At 38.6% G+C, this 22174-nt stretch overlaps 5 protein-coding genes across 5 annotated transcripts; 2 read left to right on the top strand and 3 right to left on the bottom strand.

Annotated features, from left to right (window-relative positions):
* Nucleotides 1–579: 579 nt before the first annotated feature.
* LOC106359260 lies at nt 580–2376 on the bottom strand. The gene has a single exon (XM_013798989.2). It carries the CDS (start codon nt 2374–2376, stop codon nt 580–582), a length of 1797 nt encoding a protein of 598 aa, XP_013654443.2.
* A 1733-nt stretch (nt 2377–4109) lies between these two features.
* LOC111215919 lies at nt 4110–9422 on the top strand. The gene is made up of 11 exons (XM_048749793.1): nt 4110–4281; nt 4360–4572; nt 4668–4831; nt 5205–6135; nt 6268–6865; nt 6949–7051; nt 7148–7439; nt 7531–7602; nt 7691–7981; nt 8030–8736; nt 8781–9422. The coding sequence occupies exons 1-11, from the start codon at nt 4110–4112 to the stop codon at nt 9420–9422; spliced, it is 4185 nt and encodes a 1394-aa protein (XP_048605750.1).
* Nucleotides 9423–13384: 3962 nt separating this feature from the next.
* LOC125583184 (uncharacterized mitochondrial protein AtMg00310-like) lies at nt 13385–13819 on the bottom strand. The gene has a single exon (XM_048749792.1). It carries the CDS (start codon nt 13817–13819, stop codon nt 13385–13387), a length of 435 nt encoding a protein of 144 aa, XP_048605749.1.
* Nucleotides 13820–16530: 2711 nt separating this feature from the next.
* On the bottom strand, nt 16531–17841 carry LOC106359257. The gene has a single exon (XM_013798986.1). The coding sequence runs from the start codon at nt 17839–17841 to the stop codon at nt 16531–16533; it is 1311 nt and encodes a 436-aa protein (XP_013654440.1).
* A 529-nt stretch (nt 17842–18370) lies between these two features.
* BNACNNG04770D lies at nt 18371–20441 on the top strand. Its single transcript, XM_013798985.3, has one exon. It carries the CDS (start codon nt 19250–19252, stop codon nt 20024–20026), a length of 777 nt encoding a protein of 258 aa, XP_013654439.1. The 5' UTR covers nt 18371–19249; the 3' UTR covers nt 20027–20441.
* The last annotated feature ends 1733 nt before the right edge of the window (nt 20442–22174 follow it).

Here is a 22174-nt window from a genome sequence, read left to right as displayed (position 1 = left end):
TGCCTTATTTTTAACTTTCTTTTTCAGATGGTACATGTATCGCTCAAAAGGATACATCCATCTATATTGCACTGGACCACCTAAAGCAGCTTCGTCTGCTAAATGTACGGTCAGATGTTCCATAACATCGAAGAACGAAGGTGGAAAAATCTTCTCCAAATTGCAAAGCTTCACCGCAATGTTTTCTTTCAAAATGGCAACATCTTCGTGCTTAAGTATCTTCGCAGATATATCACGAAAGAAGAGTGTTATCTCTACAAAAAAATAATAGGAGTTAGTCAATCATAACACATATCAAACTAATTATTAAGATTATGTACCTGAAATGGCAATGTGAACACTTTTGGGAAGTAATTCCTTAAACGCAAATGGGAGAAGTCGCTGCATAATGACGTGACAATCATGACTTTTCAGACCTGAAATCTTGCTATTCGTCTCGTCGATACACCTACTAAACTTTGAAGTGTATCCATCTGGAAATTTTATATCATTTTTCAACCATCGCAGAAATTCCTTTTTATCCTCCTTCGACAAGCGGAATATCGGGACTGGCATCGTTCCATCATCCTTCATATGTAACTAAGACCGTCTGCATAAATCAGGTAGATCCATCCTCGACTTTGCATTATCTTTTGTCTTCCCGGGAACATTAAGCACCATGTTGATAAGATTATCGAAGAAATTTTTCTCAACGTGCATGAAGTCCAGGTTGTGGCGAAGAAGCAGGTTTTCCCAATACGGCAACTCCCAAAAGATACTTTTCTTCACCCAATTGTGGTCTTTGCCGTAGCCGTTTATAGTGCTTGCAGGTTTCTCGTGTCCATTTCCTCCACAATCGACCGTTTCCTTCAGTCCTTCGATGTTGTTGATTCTTTCGCGAAGAATTCCTTCTCCTGTCAACCATGGTGGAGGATCATCAGTTACCGTCTGCCCCTTGCGAAAAGCTTGGACATTTCTTCTGTAAGGATGCTCCCTAGGCAAGAACATTCTATGGCAGTCAAACCAGCTATGCTTCCTTCCATGTTGCAACCAAAAAGACTTTGTATCATCAAGACAATATGGACAAGCTAAACGGCCATGAGTCATCCATCCGGACATCATGCCGTAAGCGGGAAAGTCATTATTTGTCCACATTAGTGCGGCTCGCATCGTAAAATTTTGCTTCTTCGAGACATCATAGGCTTCGATTCCATCGCTCCACAAACTTTTTAGTTCTTCAATTAACGGCTGCAGATAGATATCAATGCTCTTCTTTGGATGCCTTGGCCCAGGAACTAGTACTGATAAAAAGAAATATTCTCTTTTCATACACATACCAGGAGGTAGGTTATACGGGGTTACGATGACGGGCCAGACCGAGTGGGATTCACCGCTCATACCCACTGGATTAAATCCATCTGTTGCTAATCCTAGATAAACATTTCGACTTTCCGCAGCGAAATCAGGATATACCTTGTTAAAATGCTTACACGCTGCTGCATCAGAAGGGTGGTGCATTTCTCCTTCTGGCGACTCATGTTCTGCGTGCCATCGCATTTGTGATGCAGTAGCCTCTTGTTGGTAAAGACGCTTCAACCTCACCGTAATAGGCAAATAGAACATTCTCTGTTTTGGACGCATTTTCCCTTTTCCATGGTTCTTTTGGTGATATCTATCTTTTCCACAAAACCGACACGCCATCAACTCGCGATCTTCTTTCCAAAATAACATGCAATTATCTTCACAAATATCGATCTTCACGACAGGGAGGCCAAGCGACTTCGTCAGCTTCTTCATCTCATAATATGACTCAGGAGCTATATTTGGTTGTGGCAAAACATCTCTAAAAGTTTGTGATAACTCATCCATACATGACTCCGCCAAATTATGATCAGTTTTTACTTTCATTAAACGAGATGCCAAGTATAGTTGAGAAATACCTTCAACACATCCATCATATAGTGGTTGATTAGCGGCTTCAAAAGCTTCAAACACTCCCTCTTCATATTGCTCTTCGTTGGGTTCCTCCATCAAATTCTCCGGTATTTCAGTTGACCCAAAGTCTCCTCCAGGAATGTTCTCTTCATATGGGCCGCCTACATATCTTGCTTCATCTCCTATAAATTGACCTCCCGTCGATGATTCTCCAGCGTCATAGTAGGTTTCTCCATGGCTTGACCATACATAATAATTACTTTTGAAGCCGACTCGGTAAAGATGGCGGGATACGGTTCTTACATCACGTTGCTTTCGGTTTCCACAACTTACACAAGGACATAGCATGGTTTTTCGCTCCATGAAAGAATTTTGACTCGAGGCAAATGCGATAAAAACTTCAACACCTTCGGTAAATTCTCTCGAAACATTATTATCAACTGGATCAATGTGTCGATCCATCCACTCTCGATTTTGAAAATAATAAGACATTGAAATTTCTCTCTATTTTTTTTTCTTTTGGGAAAATGCTTTTTTTTTAACACAAGGGAAAAATGGTTTGATTTCACGATTGTTGTTATGGTTTGCAATGTGATAGAACTCTCGTGGGTTTGCTTGCTTATATAGAAAAGACCTTGCCACGTTTTTGCCATGATTTGCCACGATATTTGCTACAATTTTTGCTACGAATTGCCACTAAAATTGCTACGGTTTTGCTACGATTAATTTTGTGGCAAATATTAGAATCTTTTCTGCACACAACCAGACGGATGTGATTGCACTGAGAAAGCTAGTCACGAAATTTACCACGAAACATTTTCGTGGCTTAGTTTTTTGTATTTATTTATCACTGCCTTAGTGCAGGATTGGATTGATGGGATTTTTTTCGGTGAGCTAGCCACGGCTTGCTACGAATCTGTTCGTGGCAAGCTTATTTTTTTGTTTTTTTTCTGGCCGACTAAGATAAAATATTAATATATAGCGATACCCACGTTGAAGACGTAGCAAAACGTAAGAGAACATTGCCACGAATATAGTCGTAGCAATTTCGTAGCAAGCTTTACTATGTTTTGCAAGAAAAGTGCTACGTTTTCTTTTTCGTAGCATATCGTAACTATATCGTAGCTCTTACGTTTTTGCCACGAAAATCGTGTGGCATGTTCGTGGCTGTAGCGATGTATTTTACTAGTGATCAACTCATATAGTTCTAAAGTAAAACTATACTAACTTGCGTAATCTAAAGGTCTCAAACTGACAAAAGAGTAAGATTGTTTAGAAGTGTGTACCTGTCTTAAAGAGTCTGAATGTTCGAATCTGCTCCATCTTTGTTTCTCATGCATCTGTAGTTTTACTAACAAAGGCAATATCAATTTACATGCAGTAAGAGTAGAAATCTATATAAATGTCATACAAACCCCCGTTAATGTTACAGATGTTTAAAAATAATAATTACTAATTAAACTTCATAATTATAACTAATATCCTAACTTTAAGGTAAGTATATATTGTCAATCTAAAATTACACCCCGTAAAATAGGAGATTACCTCAATATATGCAAATCTAATCTTAAGCTCTCCCATTCTTCCCACAATTTTTTCTTCTTTGTGGTCGTACAAGGAACATTCCTAGATCCAAACACTCAAGTGATGAATCGCAAGAGAGGAAACGTCCAAATAGGATTTGACACTGCCAAAAAAAAACAAAACCGCATCATGCAGTGATATGCCTAACCTTGAAGAGATTCGGAGGTTTTCTAATCCCATCTCAAACCAGCCGATTCCATTAAGTTCTATTTACTTTAGACTCTTCGAAAATATTGAGAATCAACATGTTCCAAACTACACTATTCCTCCATATCAACAAATACGCAAGCTTTCACCGCAAACACCTTTAAATAAAAGAAGATGTATCCTTGGTAAGTGATTCATCTAAAATGACCTATTAACTATCATCATGTACAATCATCAAGTTCTATAAAATGTATTCCATTTTCTAATGTTTCTAAGGTCTCGAAACGATAAAAGACCAAGTGAATGACACCCCAGTGTTAAGCAGTTGCTTGACCTCATTATCAAGTAAGTGTTTGCTTGGGTTATTACTGTATATATATGCTCTAACCTGTTCATTTTTCATACTCATTTCAACTTTGTTTAATATTATAACAGAGGATCTACAAAAGAGGAGTTTCAAATCTATGAAAACTAAGGGATGCCATCAAACCAGAAGTTCAAGTAATGTATTGAAAGACATTACTAATATAGCACATCTGAGGAAACAAAAATGCAATTCATCATCATCTACATTCGATGCGTCAGCTCAGTCCATACAAGAAGAAGATGGATTAGTCGGAACTGATTTGTTTGGAGGTAGCCAATCTTTTATCAAGTATACGATTTTTTTATGCTCTTTGGTACTTAAATATAATTGAAGTTTTTGTTTAACAGGGTTCATTGATACAAATAGCCAGCAAGTCTTTGAATGTTCTTCTCTAGAGAATACTGATACAGAAAATGAGGACTCTGATTTAGATGATACTATGGATTTTGAGCCAGAGGTTGAGCCAAACGATAGAGAGAGAGTGGCACCTAATTCAGAACACACTATTGGTGTTATAAAGGCGCCAAAACCACCTAACCAAAAGTGTTTTAGTGAAAACGGTATTGATTCTGTGTGTTTTCTTGATTCATTAACACGTTTTATGTTCATCTTTGTCATATTTAAGCATGTTTCTATTTTGATGTGAAATTTGTAGAGTACTTAGATGAAGGTGATCCGGACTACAACTGTTCTCATTGTGGTGCTATCATGTGGTATGGAGAATGGCTAAACAAGCGGAGAAACGCAAAGAATCCTACATTTTCATTATGTTGTATGCAAGGACAAGTGAAATTGCCGTTGTTCAAGGAACCACCAACAGTTTTAAAAAATCTCTTGCAAGGAGATGATCCAAGAAGCAGACATTTTCAAAAACATATAAGGCCCTACAATATGGTTTTTTCCTTCACTTCTCTTGGTGGAAGAGTAGAGAGGTCTCTGAAAAAAGGTAGAGGCCCTGATATGTTTCAGCTTCAAGGAGAAAATTATCATTTATTGGGTGCGGGTATCACACCACCTGAGGGGAGTGAACCAAAGTTTGGACAGCTATATATAGTTGATACGGAGAATGAAGTTGAAAACAGAGCAAAATGTTTAAGGTATAAAGTTTATTTTTTTATGAAAACTGTGCTTTTAATAGTTTAGATTACTAACATTGTTCTTTTTATTTTATTTTTATTGCTTGGGTAAACAGAAAATCCAGGTGAAGAAAAAGGATCATCTCAGAAAAGATATTATAGAGACTTTAATGAAGATGTTGAATGAAGTCAATCCATATGTTAAAAAGTTTAGTTCAGCAAGGGACTGCTTCAACACAGATCCTGAAAATTCTTTTCATATGAGGATTGTTAGTGGGAGGTTAAAGGATGGAAGGACGTATAACACACCCACAGCTTCAGAGGTTGTTGCGCTGATTCCTGGAGATTTTAGTCTTGATGTGGACAGGAGGGATATTGTTCTACAAAAAAATTCAGGAAAACTACTGAGAATAAACGAGATTCATGCTTCATATCTTGCACTTCAGTATCCTCTTTTGTTTACATATGGTGAAGATGGATTCAGACTTGGTATTAAGAAAGGAGCAACAGAAAAGACGAAAAACCAGAAGAAGCCTAATATCAGTAAGAGGCAATGGTTTGCTTTTCGCCTGCATGAGCATAAGAACGAATCGCATTCTCTCCTACATTCTAGAAGGCTATTTCAGCAGTTTTTGGTGGATGCCTTCACAACGATTGAGTCTAATCGTTTGCGATATTTGAAGTTAAACCAGCCTTCTTTGCGATCGGATAGCTATGACTCTATTAAAGAGTCTGAGAACGCAGGAAAAGTGGATATGAATGAGCAAGGAACTGAGTTTACATTACCAGCTTCATTCGTAGGGAGTCCTAGATATATGAAGAATTGTTACTTAGATGCTATGGCTATATGTAAGCATTTTGGATTCCCTGATTTTTTCATCACTTTCACATGTAATCCCAAATGGCCAGAGATCACAAGATATGTTAAGGCGAGGAAGCTAAAGGCTGAAGACAGGTCAGACATTATCTGTAGGATTTTCAAGATCAAACTTGATTCATTGATGGATACTCTAACCAAAAACAATATTTTGGGAGAGACACAGTCATGTAAGTTATACATGTCTGATCTGTATATTTAAATTGTATTCCTTACATTTTCATTTATTTATATTTTGACTAAAATTTTTTTTTTAAACAGCTGTGTATTATATTTTGACTAAAATGTTTTTTTTTAAACAGCTGTGTACACAATTGAGTTTCAGAAACGGGGTTTACTACATGCTCACATTCTCTTATTCATGACGAAGTTAAAGAAGCCTACAACAGACGATATTGACAACATCATTTCTGCTGAGATTCCTAACAAGAAGGAAGAACCAGAACTATATGAGGTCATTAAAGATATGATGATTCATGGTCCATGTGGACGAGCAAATACTAATTCTCCATGTATGGAGAATGGCCATTGCTCTAAGTCATATCCTAAATCATTTTCTGAGAAAACCACTATTAATAAGGAAGGATTTCCGGTTTACAAGAGGCGTCAGCAGTCAGAGAACTTTGTTATGAAGAATGAAGTGAGATGTGACAATCAGAGTGTCATTCCTTATAACCGAAAGTTATCTCTTCTTTACAGAGCTCATATCAACGTCGAGTGGTGCAACCAAGTTGGGTATATAAAGTATTTATTCAAATACATTAATAAAGGACAGGATCGTGTCACAGTTGCTGTTGAACCACCAGACAACATTGTTGCAAGTGAGTTAGGAGATGTTGAGCTTAATAAAGAGAATCTTGATAAGAAAAGGAATGAACTCAAGGAATTCTTAGATTGCAGGTAATAGTAGCATTGTTTTTCTTTACAGTATACCAGTTCATTAATTAAGCTGTGATTTTTAACTATATGTTTTTTTTTTTCAGATACGTGTCAACGTGTGAAGGAACATGGAGAGTATTCAAATTTCCTATTCACTATCGATCAACTGCTGTTGAGAAGCTTAGTTTCCATCTCCCTGGAAAGCAAGTTATTACATTCAGAGGGAAAGACAAATTGAAAGAAGTTATCACACGGAATCTCATTCAAAATACAATGTTCTTAGCTTAATTTGAGTTGAACAAGATTGACTCCTTCGCAAGAACATTGACCTATGCTCAGATCCCAAGCTTCTATACTTACGACAAAAGGTCAAAGAAGTTCAACAGGAGGAAACAGGGATTTGCTTTGGGGAGGATTAACTATGCCCCTAGGACCCAGGAAGATGCTTATTACTTGCGTGTATTGTTGAATGTTGTCAGGGGACCCACGAGTTATGAGGACATTAAAACATACCAAGATGTTCTCTATCCGAGCTACAAAGAAGCATGTTATGCTAGTGGGTTATTAGATGATGATGATGAGTACATTGATGACAGTAAGAAGAAGTTTTGAGAGCACAGCAAGTGAGCTGCGGAAAGTGTTTGTTATGATGCTTATGAGTAACACTTTATCTAAGCCGGAGTCAGTATGGGAAAACACTTGGATGTTTCTGTCTGAAGATATCGAGCACTCTAGGAGAAGGAATTTTAATAGACCAGGTATGTTTTTAGTTTATGACCTGAGATTGTTCAATTTAGATACATGAATTTAAGTTTTAGATTCTTGCCTTTTTCATATTCATTGTAGGTCTGTTGCTGAGTGATGACGACAAAAAGAAGTATGCTTTACTTGAGATTGAAAAAATATTGAAAAGGTCCGGAACTTCTCTCGCCAAATTTGATTCTATGCCTAGACCGCCAAAGACAAGTAGCCACGATGAAAATGTTTTGGTGCTAGACGAACGCAGTTACGAGCGTTTTGCTTTGTTAGAGACTCTTCGAAGAGATCTTCCGAAGATGACGTGCGAGCAAAGAAAGATATATGAAGAGATTCTTTCTGCTGTTAATAAAGGAGATGGTGGAATGTTTTTTGTCAGTGGTTTTGGTGGAACAGGGAAAACTTTCCTATGAAAATTGCTTTCTGCAGCTATCAGATCTAGAGGAGATATTGTTCTAAATGTGGCTTCAAGCGGCATTGCATCACTGTTGTTTCCTGGTGGTCGGACAACACATTCCAGATTCGACATTCCTCTAAATCCAGACGAGTTTTCTTCATGTACAATGAAGCATGGAAGTGACCAAGCTAATTTAGTGAAAGCATCATCACTTATCATCTGGGATGAAGCGCCTATGATGAGCAAGCATTGTTTTGAGGCTTTGGATAAAAGTTTATCTGATATTGTTTGGAAACACGACACACAACCATTCGGTGGAAAGGTTATCGTGTTTGGTGGTGATTTTAGGCAGGTTTTGCCTGTTATAAATGGTGCTGGTAGAGCTGAAATAGTTATGGCCTCACTTAAATCATCCTATCTTTGGACGCACTGCAAAGTTCTTAAGCTCTTCAAGAATATGAGATTGCTATCAGCAGGATTGTCACCAGCAGAGGCAAAGGATCTTAAAGAATTTTCAGAGTGGATATTAAAAGTTGGTGATGGTAAACTTTCAGAGCCTAATGATGGTGAGGCAGAGATAGAAATTCCCTCTGAATTTTTGATTACAGACTGTAATGATCCTATAGAAGCAATCAGCGAAGAGATTTATGGCATAGCAACTTCATTGCATGAAAAGAAAGAGGCCAAGTTTTTTCAAGAGAGAGCTATCCTCTGTCCAACTAACGAGGATGTTAATACAGTTAATGAAAATATGTTGGACAAGCTAGAAGGTAAATTTCGGTATTTTCATCTATTGATTTCGCTTTCTTTGTATTTGAGTCTTATTCTCCAAATATATGTTCTCTTTCAGGTGAGGAAAAAACTTATAACAGTGCTGATAGCATTGATCCTTCTGATACAAGTGCTGTGAACAATGAATCTCTTAGTGCTAATTTTCTAAACACAATCAAGGTTTCTGATTTACCAAACCATAGTCTTAGAATAAAGGTTGGTTGTCCTGTTATGGTTTTGAGAAACATAGCTCCTTCTGATGGCTTAATGAATGGGACGAGACTGCAGATCACTCAGCTAATGGATTTTATGGTTCAAGCTAGGATTATAACAAGAGAGAGGATTGGGGAGATAGTTGATATTCCTAGATTGCTAATAACCCCTTATGACACCAGATTGCCTTTCAAAATGAGAAGAAGACAACTGCCTCTTGCGGTGGCTTTCGCAATCACAATCAACAAAAGTCAAGGGCAATCACTATCTCAAGTAGGTCTTTATCTACCAAGACCTGTCTTTTCACATAGTCAGTTATATGTTGCTGTTTCTAGAGTGACTTCCAAAAAGGGATTGAAAATTCTGATTTTAGACGAAGATGGCAAACCACAGAAACAAACTAAGAATGTAGTTTTCAAAGAAGTTTTCGACAACCTTTAACAAATGAGGTAATAAGTTATGTCTTTTCATATTTTTGATGTCATATACAGTTTGTTTTGGAAGTGATCTTTGTTTTAAAAACCAGGGAATGTGTTTTGACTCGCCCATTACGTATAATAAAAACTATTTATTCTTTGCAGATCTCAGAAGTTCACGTGTTCTATGGTGGATGCATGCTTGCTGGTTCACAAAGTTCTCTAATAAGTATGCAAACAACATTTGTTTTCTTTTCCAACGAATCTGAAATGCAATAAGTTTGTTATTCTTTTGATATAGACAGATGCATGAGTTTTTTGGTCTTTAAAACCATATCAAAATAAAGCGCATGTTATATAAGACTATCATTAACATATACCCTTACCAAGCAACACTCAAGCAAGTCAAAACAAAGCATACTAACTAAAGGCAGGGTTCTCTAATCTAAAACCTTATTCTACACTGCCATACTTCAGAAACCTTACGACTTACTTAGAAGAGATAAGTAATAACTAACCGTATTATAAGATGTTGATCCCCAATGGTTGTTGTCTTCTTTTGCATCTTGATAACTGATACTTTGACCTTTCCACGTCCAACATCATACTACAGATTTAAAAAGTTTAAAATCAGGGCTTATCTCTGATCAACAAACCATGGGACCTCAACGAGAACAAATTTTTAATTTCCTATTGAAAAATGATTAAAGCAAATATCTAACACTTTACCAGATCTGTCCTGTGTCGTAGTGACAACATGGATTCCTCGCAGCAACCGGTGGTAGTAACAGCTTGCAATATCAGCATCAGCCGACTCTCCCTCTTCTTTCATAAGTTCACTACATCTTGATAAGTTGATTCCCCTGGAAATGATTATTGTGTAAGGAAAAAATCATTAAAGTAATTTACCTACAAAGAACTTTAACAAGTTCTTTGACTTACGACTTACTCAAACATGTTACTTGAGCCAGTGATCCTCACAACACACAGGTCAATCTTACACTTCTCTTTTAGCACTGCATCCTGTGACAAAAAAATTACAACATGAGTTAGCTTGCATTGCTAAAAGAAGAGCCTGAAAAACATGAGCTTTCTTAGGCTAGCATAAATATCAGAACAACACTTCACATATATATAGAAAAAAATATTGTACTTCTATATTGCTTGGTGATGGATCTGCCTCGAGCAAATACTTCGAGTTGAGTTTGTTATCGAAAGCAGCAACCTGTTTAAGAAAACAATAGATTAATCCACAGTGGCTTGTAGCTTTATTACTGGAACAAGCATCAGAAACTTACAACAGTTTTGTCCGCATCCTCTATTCCGAACAAGGTCAAGAATGACATCACAAGGTTCTCATTTGTTATATCAATGTATATAAACATGAGCTGCAAGAAAATTGATAGTATACGTTAAGAGAGAACCTAAGAACTAAATCTATGTAGCCCTTTTAGACTCAGCGTCAGAAGTACCTTCGATTTAAACCTTCTTGCAATATCTTCAAGAGGCGGAGCCATACTCTGAAAATCATCAGCCTTGGCAAAGATCATAACCTAACCAAGGAAGAAAAGAGAAAAACAGAACAACGATTAAGCACACAAAGATAGACTTGCAACTGGTATTCTCTTACAAACTGCAGTGACAAAAACTTCAAACCTGAAGCTTAACAGTAGTGGAATAAACCCAAGCAGTATTACTTTCACTCGATTTTGTAATCAAGGGAAACTTGTTCTTGCCTAGAAACTCCAATATCTTCTCCATTTTGTAATATCCTTCTACATGAACCACACAAGACTTTTCATCATGATTCCAATAAACCATCACAACAAAAACATCTTAACAAAAGATCAAACATAACAACAAGAAAGGTCTTCCACAATCAGCAGCAAGCTTACCATACTTAGTGTACCTTTCCGCCTTAGTTTTAACCATGCCAATAAACACATCACTAGCCTTGAGCTCAGGAAACAGAAGTTTCACAACACCATTAACACCATTATAAGTCATCTGATTCTTTTCCGATCTGAAACCACCTGAGGCTTTTTCTTCGTAATTAAAGAGGAGACGGGATCTATCTATCCAATTGTAGTGTCTTCGTATTACAAAACTGTAATGGATATTAGAAAATCATAATAAAGAACATAGATTAGAACAACTAACCGTGAATGTAGAAAGTTAAACATAAATCTACAAACTCGAACCTATATTTGAAATCTCCAGAAGTAATCAATAGATCTATCTTCTTTCATCCTTTGAGTGAAAAATTCACAGCAGTTTAGGGGTTTGTCAAGGAGATTAATGGAAGGCACCGACAAAGAGATCGACTGGATCAAGAGATCTTTCGTCTGAAAAAAAAAGACGTATAAGGGTTACGTGTTTCTGTTTTTTTTCCCGGAAAAAGTGTAAATGGGCTTTGATAACTGTTTAAATTCCACTCTAATCTGGGTTAGATATTAAAATTGCTACTTATCTAATCTAAAAAATGTGGGTTGGGTTACTTTAACAATTTTATTTTTTGCTGACAATATTATTTTCTTGAAGTATGTTAAAAATCATTAAAAATATTGAGTTAGTAATCCAACCCATATTTGAATAATTTTATTAAACTTCCAAAATCTACACTAAACACTCTAATATTTTACCCTATAATATATATATATATATATATTTTTTTTTTTTTTTTTAACGTCTGGAAATTGGGTAAAACCCATTAAAAAAGATAAGTGACGAATGAAAAACAGAGAAACATTCATACGTTCAACCTTAATCTAAAGATCTACGAACGTATCAAAGCGGCTTCTCTGAATATTTGCTGATGTAACCACGCTGGAACTCCTAACGCCAGATACGTTGAAAGCGACCATCTCGGAGGACACTCTTCGCAATTTTCCTTGCGATAGAGTTAGACAATGATGACTCTGTTTCAAAAGCAACTGCTTCAAACTGTAAGCAGAGATTACTTATACGATAAAGAAGAAGCCTAAAGCGAGGCCACTCAGTCGACTTTGTAACCGCAGTAATGAGATCATGTAAGTCGGATGCAATAATAATCTCTTTATACCCCAAGTCCTGCATGCTCTGCAGCGCCCATTCCATGCACCTAAGTTCCGATGTCAATCTATTGGGTGAGAAAGTGAAAGCATCTCGCGCATGATGCAGCACATTGCCCGATGAATCGCGTATGATGAAAGCCCCTCCACTGTGGAGTTTGGCGTTTCTCCAGTTTGCGTGAATATTACACTTCGCAAACCCATAGATTGGAGGTTCCCAATTCTTAGACTCATCCAATAATCCAATCCGCACCGTTTCTCCCGCTGGATCATCGTTAAGTCCATTCCAAATCCGTGCCTCTTCACACGCCTGCTGAATTTGAGTGTCCATAGACATTTGTGTTGCAGCATACACAATGGAGTTTCTATTTTTCCAAATAGTCCACATTAGCCATGGAATCGCCTGCCGTACTGACTTTGTCACATTAACATCATCCATCAATTTAAGAACCTTTGATAGTATCTCTACTAGCGGACGGTTCAACAGCTGCAGGTCCATTTGAATTCCAACTCTCAACCAGAAGTCTTGAGCTATTGCACACTTAAACAGAACATGCTCTATCGATTCTGAACCTGCCTGACATAGCTTACAGGTCGTGTTTAGTTGCATTCCACGAGTATTCAACCTCTCTGTGACTGCAAGTGCCCCTGATGCAGCCCGCCACGTAAAGCTCCGGATCTTTGGGATAGTTGGTACCTTCCAGATGTCTTGTTTCAACTCCAGCACTCCTTGTTCACTAGAAGCCAATTGTCGTGCCTTATTCTCTTTATCACGCGAAGCCAGTTGATAACCACTCTTGACCGTGTATGAGCCGTGCGAAGTATACGCCCATATAAGCCTATCAGGTGTATGACCAACAGGTAGTTGAAGAATCCGTGTCATCTCATTCATTGGGAACAAGTTCTGGACGCTCTCCTTATTCCATTGTCCATTTTCTTAAATGAGCGCCTCCATCTTCAAGTTTACATCCATCGTCACTTGCTTATTGACCGGTCTTCTAGGTATGTCCTCCATAATCCACTTTTCAGACCAGACATAAGTATCCTTCCCATCACCAATGGACTTCATAAGACCCTTATTCAGTAGCTCTCTCCCAAATAGAATACTCCGCCATGCATACGAAGGTCTAGAGCCTTTACCACACTCCATCAGGTTCTTGTTAGGAGAGTATCTACCTTTATAGATACGAGCTAGAAGGCTGTCAGGGTTATTAATTAAACGCCATGCTTGCTTAGCTAGAAGAGCTAGATTAAAATCTTCAATGTCTCGGAACCCCAACCCTCCATTGTCTTTGGAGATACAAAGACTCTTCCATGAAATACAGTGGATTTTTTTCTTCTCCTCATCTTCATCCCACCAGAAGCTTGCCATAGCGCTCATAATTTTCTGGCAGTGGTGTTTTGTCAACCTAAAGCAGGACATAGCATACACTGGGAGAGCCATAGCTATGGATTTTAGAAGGATATCTTCCCCCCCCCCCCCATCGAAAGCTTCTTAGCAAACCATCCCCGCAAGCGCTTATTCAGCTTCTCTCCAATGAAAGCTAAAAGCTTTTGTTTTGATCCGCTAAAATACTCTGGCAGTCTAAGGTATTTGCCATCACCACCTTCATTTCAATACCCAAGATTTCCGCTAGAAGCCGCCGCATGACTGGATCAATCCCATTGCCAAAGGTTATAGCAGATTTCTGAAAGTATATTACCTGACCCGAAGAGTCACCGTAGAGCTTTAAACGTCGCAAATATTCTGTACATTCAACCAGAGAAGCCTTGCAAAGGAAGAAGCTATCGTCAGCGAATAGTAAATGTTGTACTGAAGGGCATGTTGGTGCGAGCTTCATGCCAGTGAGCCCTCCTCTCCTTTCAGCTTGGTTCATTGTATGGATCAATGCTTCGGCACATAAGACAAAAAGAAAAGGGGATAGCGGATCCCCTTGTCTTATCCCTCGCTGCGGAGTAATGTGGCCATAAGATTGACCATTCAGACATACTGAGTACGAAACCGTCCGCACACAGCACATAATCCAAGCTATCCACCTCCTATGAAAGCCCATCTTGATGAACAGAGCTTCCAAGAAATTCCATTCAACTCTATCGTAAGCCTTAGACATATCCGTTTTAATAGCTATGAAGTCAGACTTGCAGCGCGGGTTCGTCTTTAACCCATGTATCATCTCATGTGCTATGAGCAGGTTATCAGAGATCAAGCGACCCGCTACAAAAGCTCCTTGAGCCGGCGAGATAATGTGAGGTAGAACTCTCTTCAAAAGATCACACATCACCTTTGATACGATCTTGTAGACTACAGAACACAGGCTAATAGGACATAGGTCCTTCATTTGGTTAGGATTAGGCACCTTTGGAAGTAGACAAAGCTCCGTGAAATTCCAATCCGATGGCAACTGTCCTGAGTCAAAAAATTTACGCACCTCCTGCGTAACATGATGCCCAGTGATGTTCCAGAACTTCTGAAAAAATATTCCAGTCATACCATCTACTCCTGGCGTACTATCACTTTTAATCTCCTTCACCGCTCTCTTTATCTCAACATCTGATATTGGCTTGATCAAGTCTCTGTTCATCCTCTCTGTGACTCTTGGCGTCATTCCTTCGAGTAGTTCCGTAGGGATCGCAGAGTTACTTGACGTGAAGAGATTTGTAAAATACTCCACTGCAATCTTCCCTTTACTTTCCTCCGAGAAATGTTCCTCCCCTGTGTCATCAACAATCGAGTGAACTTTGTTCTTCATCCTCCTTGATTCAACCCAGCCATGGAAGATTTTGGTATTTTTATCTCCCACCCGCAACCAAGAATTCTTGCTTTTTACTTTCCAGTAATCCTCCTCCTCTTTAAAAGCTTTTTCTAACTCTGTTCGCATGACAGGGAGCCGCGCAAGATCAGGAAAGGTTTTAGATTCCTCCAATTCCAGCTCCTTACGAAGCCGCGAGATGTTTATATTAGAATTCACATTCGCTGATCTTTTCCATTTAGATAGCTCTTGCCTACAGAATCGAATGCGTTCAGATACCGAGGCTTGTCCAGAAGAGTTGTTTAGATTCCATCCTCGATTGATGACTTCTCTGACATCTGGTTTTTTACACCATCGTTTGTCAAACATGAACCGACGACCAGTACGCTTCTGTTCTTTAGAATCCAAACTTGTGAATATGGGTCTATGATCCGATCCAGTCTTTTCCAAGTAAAAAGAGTGTGAGCTCGGGAATAGCCAGAACCACTCAGCATTTCCAAATGCTCTATCAAGTCTGCACTGTACCCACACAGTTTCCTTCACACCATTCACCATAATTTCCCTTGCACCAGCCCAAGAAAGACGATTACCAGAGCTGGGTACTTCTTTGAGTCGACAATCACGAGAGAGAGCTCTGAACTCATAGAACATGTTTTCCTGTCTCCTTGGTCCACCCACTTTCTCTGAGTTGTTCATCAACTCATTGAAATCACCCACCAGAAACCAGCCTCCATTTCTATTTAATCCGATGTCCTTTAGCATATCCCACACTACTGATCTTCGTTGTCGAACAGGGTCGCCGTAGACAAAGGACATGAAGAAGACTCTCGAACCAAACTTTATTTTCGTATCAATTATCCTATTAGAAGCTTGCAGCACTTCCACTTCAAAATTACTTTTCCAAAACAAAGCTAAACCTCCACTAAGTCCCACTGGGTCCACCAAAAAGCAATGGTCATAACCCAGCGAGCTTTGGAACTTTAGAACGTGAGCACTAGAGTTTTTAGTCTCTAGGAGAAACACAAAATCCGGGAGATGTTCACGACACATCTCCTCAAGGCGTCGAACTGTCAAGTTGCTCCTCAAACCCTGACAGTTCCAACTGAGCATCGTCATTGAGGATTGGATGGTTTCTGGTGAACCATCAAACCCGTTGTTGATTTCAACATTTTGGAGGTAACTTCCACTTCCTCCTCCGCTTTCCTCTTCAGTTGACTTTCATCAGTATTCTTTACCGCCTGTTGTTTCCTAGAATGGGTGTTATTCTTTCCACTTCGTGTCCATGAAGCTGTTTTCCGGGAAGTACCTCTATTATCTCCATTCTTTGAGGCAATCATGGACGCTCCACACCCAATCTCAAAGCCGCCAAGAACTGGAATCGAAGGCATTCCGAACGTGCCTCCTTCATCTTGTTACTACGGGGTCGTCGCTTGGCGCAGTTCTCTACACGGTCATATCCCCGGCTTTGAACTCTATCAAACCTTGTCTCTGATGAAGATCTTTGAACCGGGTCCGTAGCAACGATTATAGTATTAGGAAGAACAGCTTTTCTCCTCTGTATCTCTGCATACTCAGAAGATTCTCCTACGTCGGGGGGAGTATCAACAGTAACTCTTCTGTAGTCAAAGACCAGACCCTTATCTTTGTTGGTTGCACCTGAGATCATTGGGGCATTTTCCATCCTCAGACATGCACGTTGAGCAATAGAGTCCTTAGATAGCTCATCCCAGGCTTTTTTCATTCTAAACTCTCTTATTCTTCTCTCCTCAGGATCAATGCAGTTCATGTAAAGCTGCATTTGTTCGAAGACTTCAGGAGCTATCAAACCAGCGGGAGGCACAAAGCCTGGCGGTATTGATGGAGCGAACAGGGGCATTATGTCTGTTGATAGGTTGGTGTTGTGCTGTCTCTGCGCCAACCTTTGAGAACTAGGATTGTTTTGTTTTTCCTTCCCTTTTGAACGCCCAGCCAGATTACCTTTCAGCAGAGGACACGCCTGCTTTTCATGAGATAAACGTAGACAGTGATAGCATTTTTTCCGGATTCTTTCGTACTCCACATCAATCAAAGCACTACCACCTCCTTTTGGCAAGGTGAGACATTTCTTATCACGTACCGGGAGGCTTAAATCCATCACTACTTGTACCCGAATGTAGTCTTGGAGCAACGGCTTCTCTGGATCCCATTCAATGTCCTTCACATAACCTATCCCTCCTGCAACCGCATCAATGGTTTTGATGGTTAGATAATTCCCCGGGATGTTGCGGAGCCTGAGCCATACCATCGCTGTTTGTAAAAAGTTTCTCGGGGGTTGCTCAACCCATCTCTCCATCACCATTCCCCAATCATCAAAAGTCCAGAAACCATGTTTGAGGACTGTCTGTAAATCTGTTTCCAGATCAAAGATGAATTGAAAGCTCTCTTTCATCAGAGCTATTCCACGAACTCTTTCATAGACTTTCCATATCTTTGGCATCGTACGTAACATACGTGCCATGTTTTGGCATTGTGGATTTAGAAGCCTTCCTAACAAGCTTCTAGTACTTCGTTCTACCGCACTGAAATCATCATCTTCCGGGAGGACAATTGGCACATCATCCTCTAACGACATTCCTTGCATAACCCCAGCTAGGTTATCGTCCATTAAGAGTAGAAAAATCTCTTTACTCTGAATATAGAGACGCAAAAGTATCTAAAAGATGGAGTGATAAGGCGGCGGTGTATAGAGGAACCCTATATAAACATCAACTTTTGAAGAAGATCTTGGTAAAAAAACGCGTATTTCCATAAAATTTTTGGATATTTCCAAAAAGATTTGGAAAAAGATTTGAGTTAATCTCTTTGCCGACAAGGAAAAAAGCCTTCCTGATGTTTACTCTCCTCTGATTGGTCAATACAAAATCGCCCTCAGAGAGAGATTTTTGGAACGACATTCTAGAATCTTTCCCACCAACCCTATAATATTTTTAAAACCAATTTTACTGCAAACAAAAAAATACAAAAAAACACATGACAACGTTATAATCTAAAATTAAACACAAAACAAAATGAACACCAAACACCAATGTCAGAACTTACTAACCTATAAAAAAACACCATTAATTTTACAACAAATCCAAAAATTTGAATTACCGGTTCCATACATCCGCGCGGGCGCGCGGATCAAAATCTAATTTTTATTTATAATTGATGTAAATAAAAGTTCTATCGTTTATAAAAATGATTCTGAAAATGTTGATGTATGTTTATATCAAAATGTTGATGTATGTTTATATCAACTACTATAATTGATGTAATCAATATACGTATGAAAATTATGACTCACTAAATTTTGATATGTGTGGTAATGTAATAATATAATTTTTTTATTGTAAGGATTTAAATCCTATTTAAATAACCAAAATTTTAAATAATAGTTTTTTTTAAAAGAAGACTATACAATAAAAACTCAGGTAAAAAAAATAGAAAATAGAAAAAGAGAATACATTCATATAAATTCATAACATACTAATAAATAATATGATAATAGCATATATATGTACACATGTTTTGTGACTATATTGTATTAACTTTACATTTTTTTTTTGTCATCAACTTATACATATAATGTACAAATTAGAACATAATACTATTTATTAAAATAATTAAGAAGCGTTTAATAAATGACACGCAAAAAAAATATAACTTACCAGCAACAACAAAAATTTGTTATTACCGAATGTACTATCGGTTATGTTTCCATCGCCCCTAGAATATAACAAATAATGTGTGTATATATATATATATATATAACAATATTTTATTAAATATGTTCGATTCGTAAATAGACACAATCCAACACAAAATTAAGAGACAAAGATAAAAACAAATAATTAAAAAAATACTAAAGATAAACTTATAAACCCATAAAAACTGGTAGAGAGTATAATCTTATAAAAAGTATAATTCAAACTGAGATAGAAAAGTGGAAACCCTAAAGCCTCTTAACAAACAAATCTATCTGCCAAAACCTTCTCTCGACGTTCTTAGAAAAGTGGAATCTCTGTTCCATCATGGAACCGCTAGCTCCGTCGTTAACTCCGAAGCTCCGTCTGCTCTGTAGCTACGGTGGCCGGATAACGCTCATCCCACCGTCAAACTCCCTGGAATACATTGGCGGAGAGACACGCATCGTTGCCGTTCCACGTGACATCTCCTTTACCGCTTTCTCCCAGCTTCTCTCGGACAAGCTTCTCCATGGCCGCTCCTTCTCCCTCAAGTACAGACCCCCCAGCTGCGACCTCGACTCTCTCATCACCGTCACTAACAACGAAGATCTACAAAACATGATCGCCGAGTATGACTCAGCTAGTCCCCAGCGTATCCGTCTCTTCCTCTTCCCGTTAAACTACCCCGAGTCATCAACTCGACATCCTCTCTCGGTTAACTTGCTTGGACTCGAACCGCCTATACAGAAAATAATCTACACATCTTCGTCTTCCGTTGTTCCCTTCCCGAAATTCCCGCAAAATAATGATACCACGACGAAGCGTGTGGATCACGGTAATATCCATGCCATGTCGGACGAGGATCCTATAACTTCAGCCTCTTTGAACACCGGAGTTTCGGATAAAGAAACTGAGAGAGAAGAGATTCAAGATCAACCACGGAGAATAGTTATCCAAGAGCCTTTGCAGCAGCATCAATTTTTACCGATATTCTACTTACCGGTCTTGCCAATGCAGCCACATATGGTGACTCGTTCAGTGAATGGATACGCGTTGTCTCCGGCGATGGAATATTCTACTGGAGCAGATCTGGTGCTGGAAAATAAGAAGACGGCGACCTGAGTGGGGTTTCTATCCAGGTCAAGTAAGCCAATCCATTTGAGTTTAGGAATTAACCTTTTAAATTAGGATTTGATATTTGTTATAGAATACGAGTGATGGACATGTGCACCGATATCTTTTAGACAGATGTGGTTTGTATCGTGACGTAGCTTTGGATTTTGATAAAAGCTGTTAAATACTTGGGTGGGTTAATGACTGGATGTAGATTTATAGTTTAAATACTTGAATTTTATTTACATATTCAACTATAATAGTTAGGAGTAATAGTTTTGTTGGCATTGTTTTCAGGACAATTCTCTCAATTAGCATTTTTAAATTTTTTGTCACAAAAATAGCATTCAATGAGTAAAATGACCAAAATAACCTTTTTTATTTTGAAAATTTTAATTTTTTTTGAAATTTGAAACTCTATCCTCAAAACTCCACCCCTTAACTCTAAACTCTGAGTCTAGATTAGTTAACCCTGGAGTATAAATGTATTTTTATCCTTTAATAAAAAATTTTTGATCATTTTCCTCCTTAAAAGCTATTTTTTGTGAAAATAAACTAAAAAAGTCTATCATAAGAAATTTCTCTTGTTTTTATTTCATTCTAATTCACTACAAGAAAACAGGGGGATTCTGATGGCCGAAATCGTCGGAAATTCGTCGGAATAGACCGATTCCGACGAATTTCTGACGAACCCGTCCGTCGGTATCGTTTCGTCGGAAAAAAAAAATTCGTCGGAATTTCGTCAGAACTTCCGACGACTTTCTGACGAATACCGAGAAACGTCATTCTGACGAACTTCCGACGATATTACGATGCGGATACACGAGACCAGAGTTCATCGGAAAAACTACGTACCGACGGAGAACATTCCTCGGACACTTCCGACGCAGAGTGTTCCTCGGTACATTCCGACGAACCTTGTTCGTCGGAATTTACCGACGGCCAACGGTCGTCGGTATATTCCGACGACCGTTGGCCGTCGGTAAATTCCGACGAACAAGGTTCGTCGGTAAATTCCGACGACCACTGTCTGTCGGTATATACCCATTTTTTTTTTTCAAATTAATTTTGCATTTTTATATATTTTTTTATATTAATAATTTAAAAGTAATAATATTATAAAATTTCAATTCATAAAAACCGAAATAGGAAAAAAACATTCATAAAGTTTAAAATTCATACAAACCGAAATAAAAAAAAACATTCCGAAAGTTTTAAAAAGCCGAAATAAACTAAGATGAACTCGAAGACATCAAACGATCTAGCTTCTGCATAATCTCGGTGTTGAACTTCTTCTGGGATGCCAACTCAGCAAGGATAGTGGCATTCTCCGAACGGATAGTGGCATTCTCGGAAAGGATAGTGGTGTTCTCCTCCTCCAATGCCCCAATCCGTTCATCTTTGTCATGTAGCTCCTCGAGAATCATGGGATCGGCATACGGAGCTTGTGAAGAAGATGCCGGATACGAAGAAGCACGACGGGCCAACCCAACTAAACGGCCTCCTTTCCTTTTAGGAACCGCCTACAAAAATATTTAAAGTAAGTAAATAGGGACAAGTAAGTAATCGACATTATTAAAAAAATATATTGATAAAAAAATTACCTTTTCAACCATCTCATTTATTTGCAATAGAGACAGGTTGGTTGAAGCTCCCGTGGAGTCGCCGTCATCAGAGAGAGGCTGAGATTGGGAAACTATTTCAGCTTCCACCAAATCAACTACACCTTTGATCACGGGGTCCTGAATTTGACCCGTCGTCTTGTTAGTGTGAGCCACCTTAATGAGTTGTAGACGATCAACGGGATTACCGTCATTTGCTTCGATCTAAAAAAACCGCCATTATTAGCCAAGAAATATATAAAATATTTATTTAAAAAATATAAAGATAAATAATAATAAAAAACTTACAAGTTCATCCTCCTTAGTAGACATAGAGCAAGCGCCGAGGTTGTGCACATACATACCTTTCCCGCCACGATCGCTCTTCCGGTTCCTGGAGTTCCTAGAAGACGTCTCTGCAGTTTCTTCCTTCTCCCAATGAGCTATCAACTGCTCCCACACCGACCCGTTGATGAACCGTGGCTTCTTGTTCTTCTGCCAAACTGTCTTCCACGAGTTTATCTGCTTTGTGTAAGAGTCCATGGCCTTTTCGTTG

The sequence above is a fragment of the Brassica napus genome, chromosome C3 (assembly GCF_020379485.1).
Source record: "Brassica napus cultivar Da-Ae chromosome C3, Da-Ae, whole genome shotgun sequence".
NCBI lineage: Eukaryota > Viridiplantae > Streptophyta > Magnoliopsida > Brassicales > Brassicaceae > Brassica > Brassica napus.
This window is presented reverse-complemented; position numbering and strand designations above follow the sequence as displayed.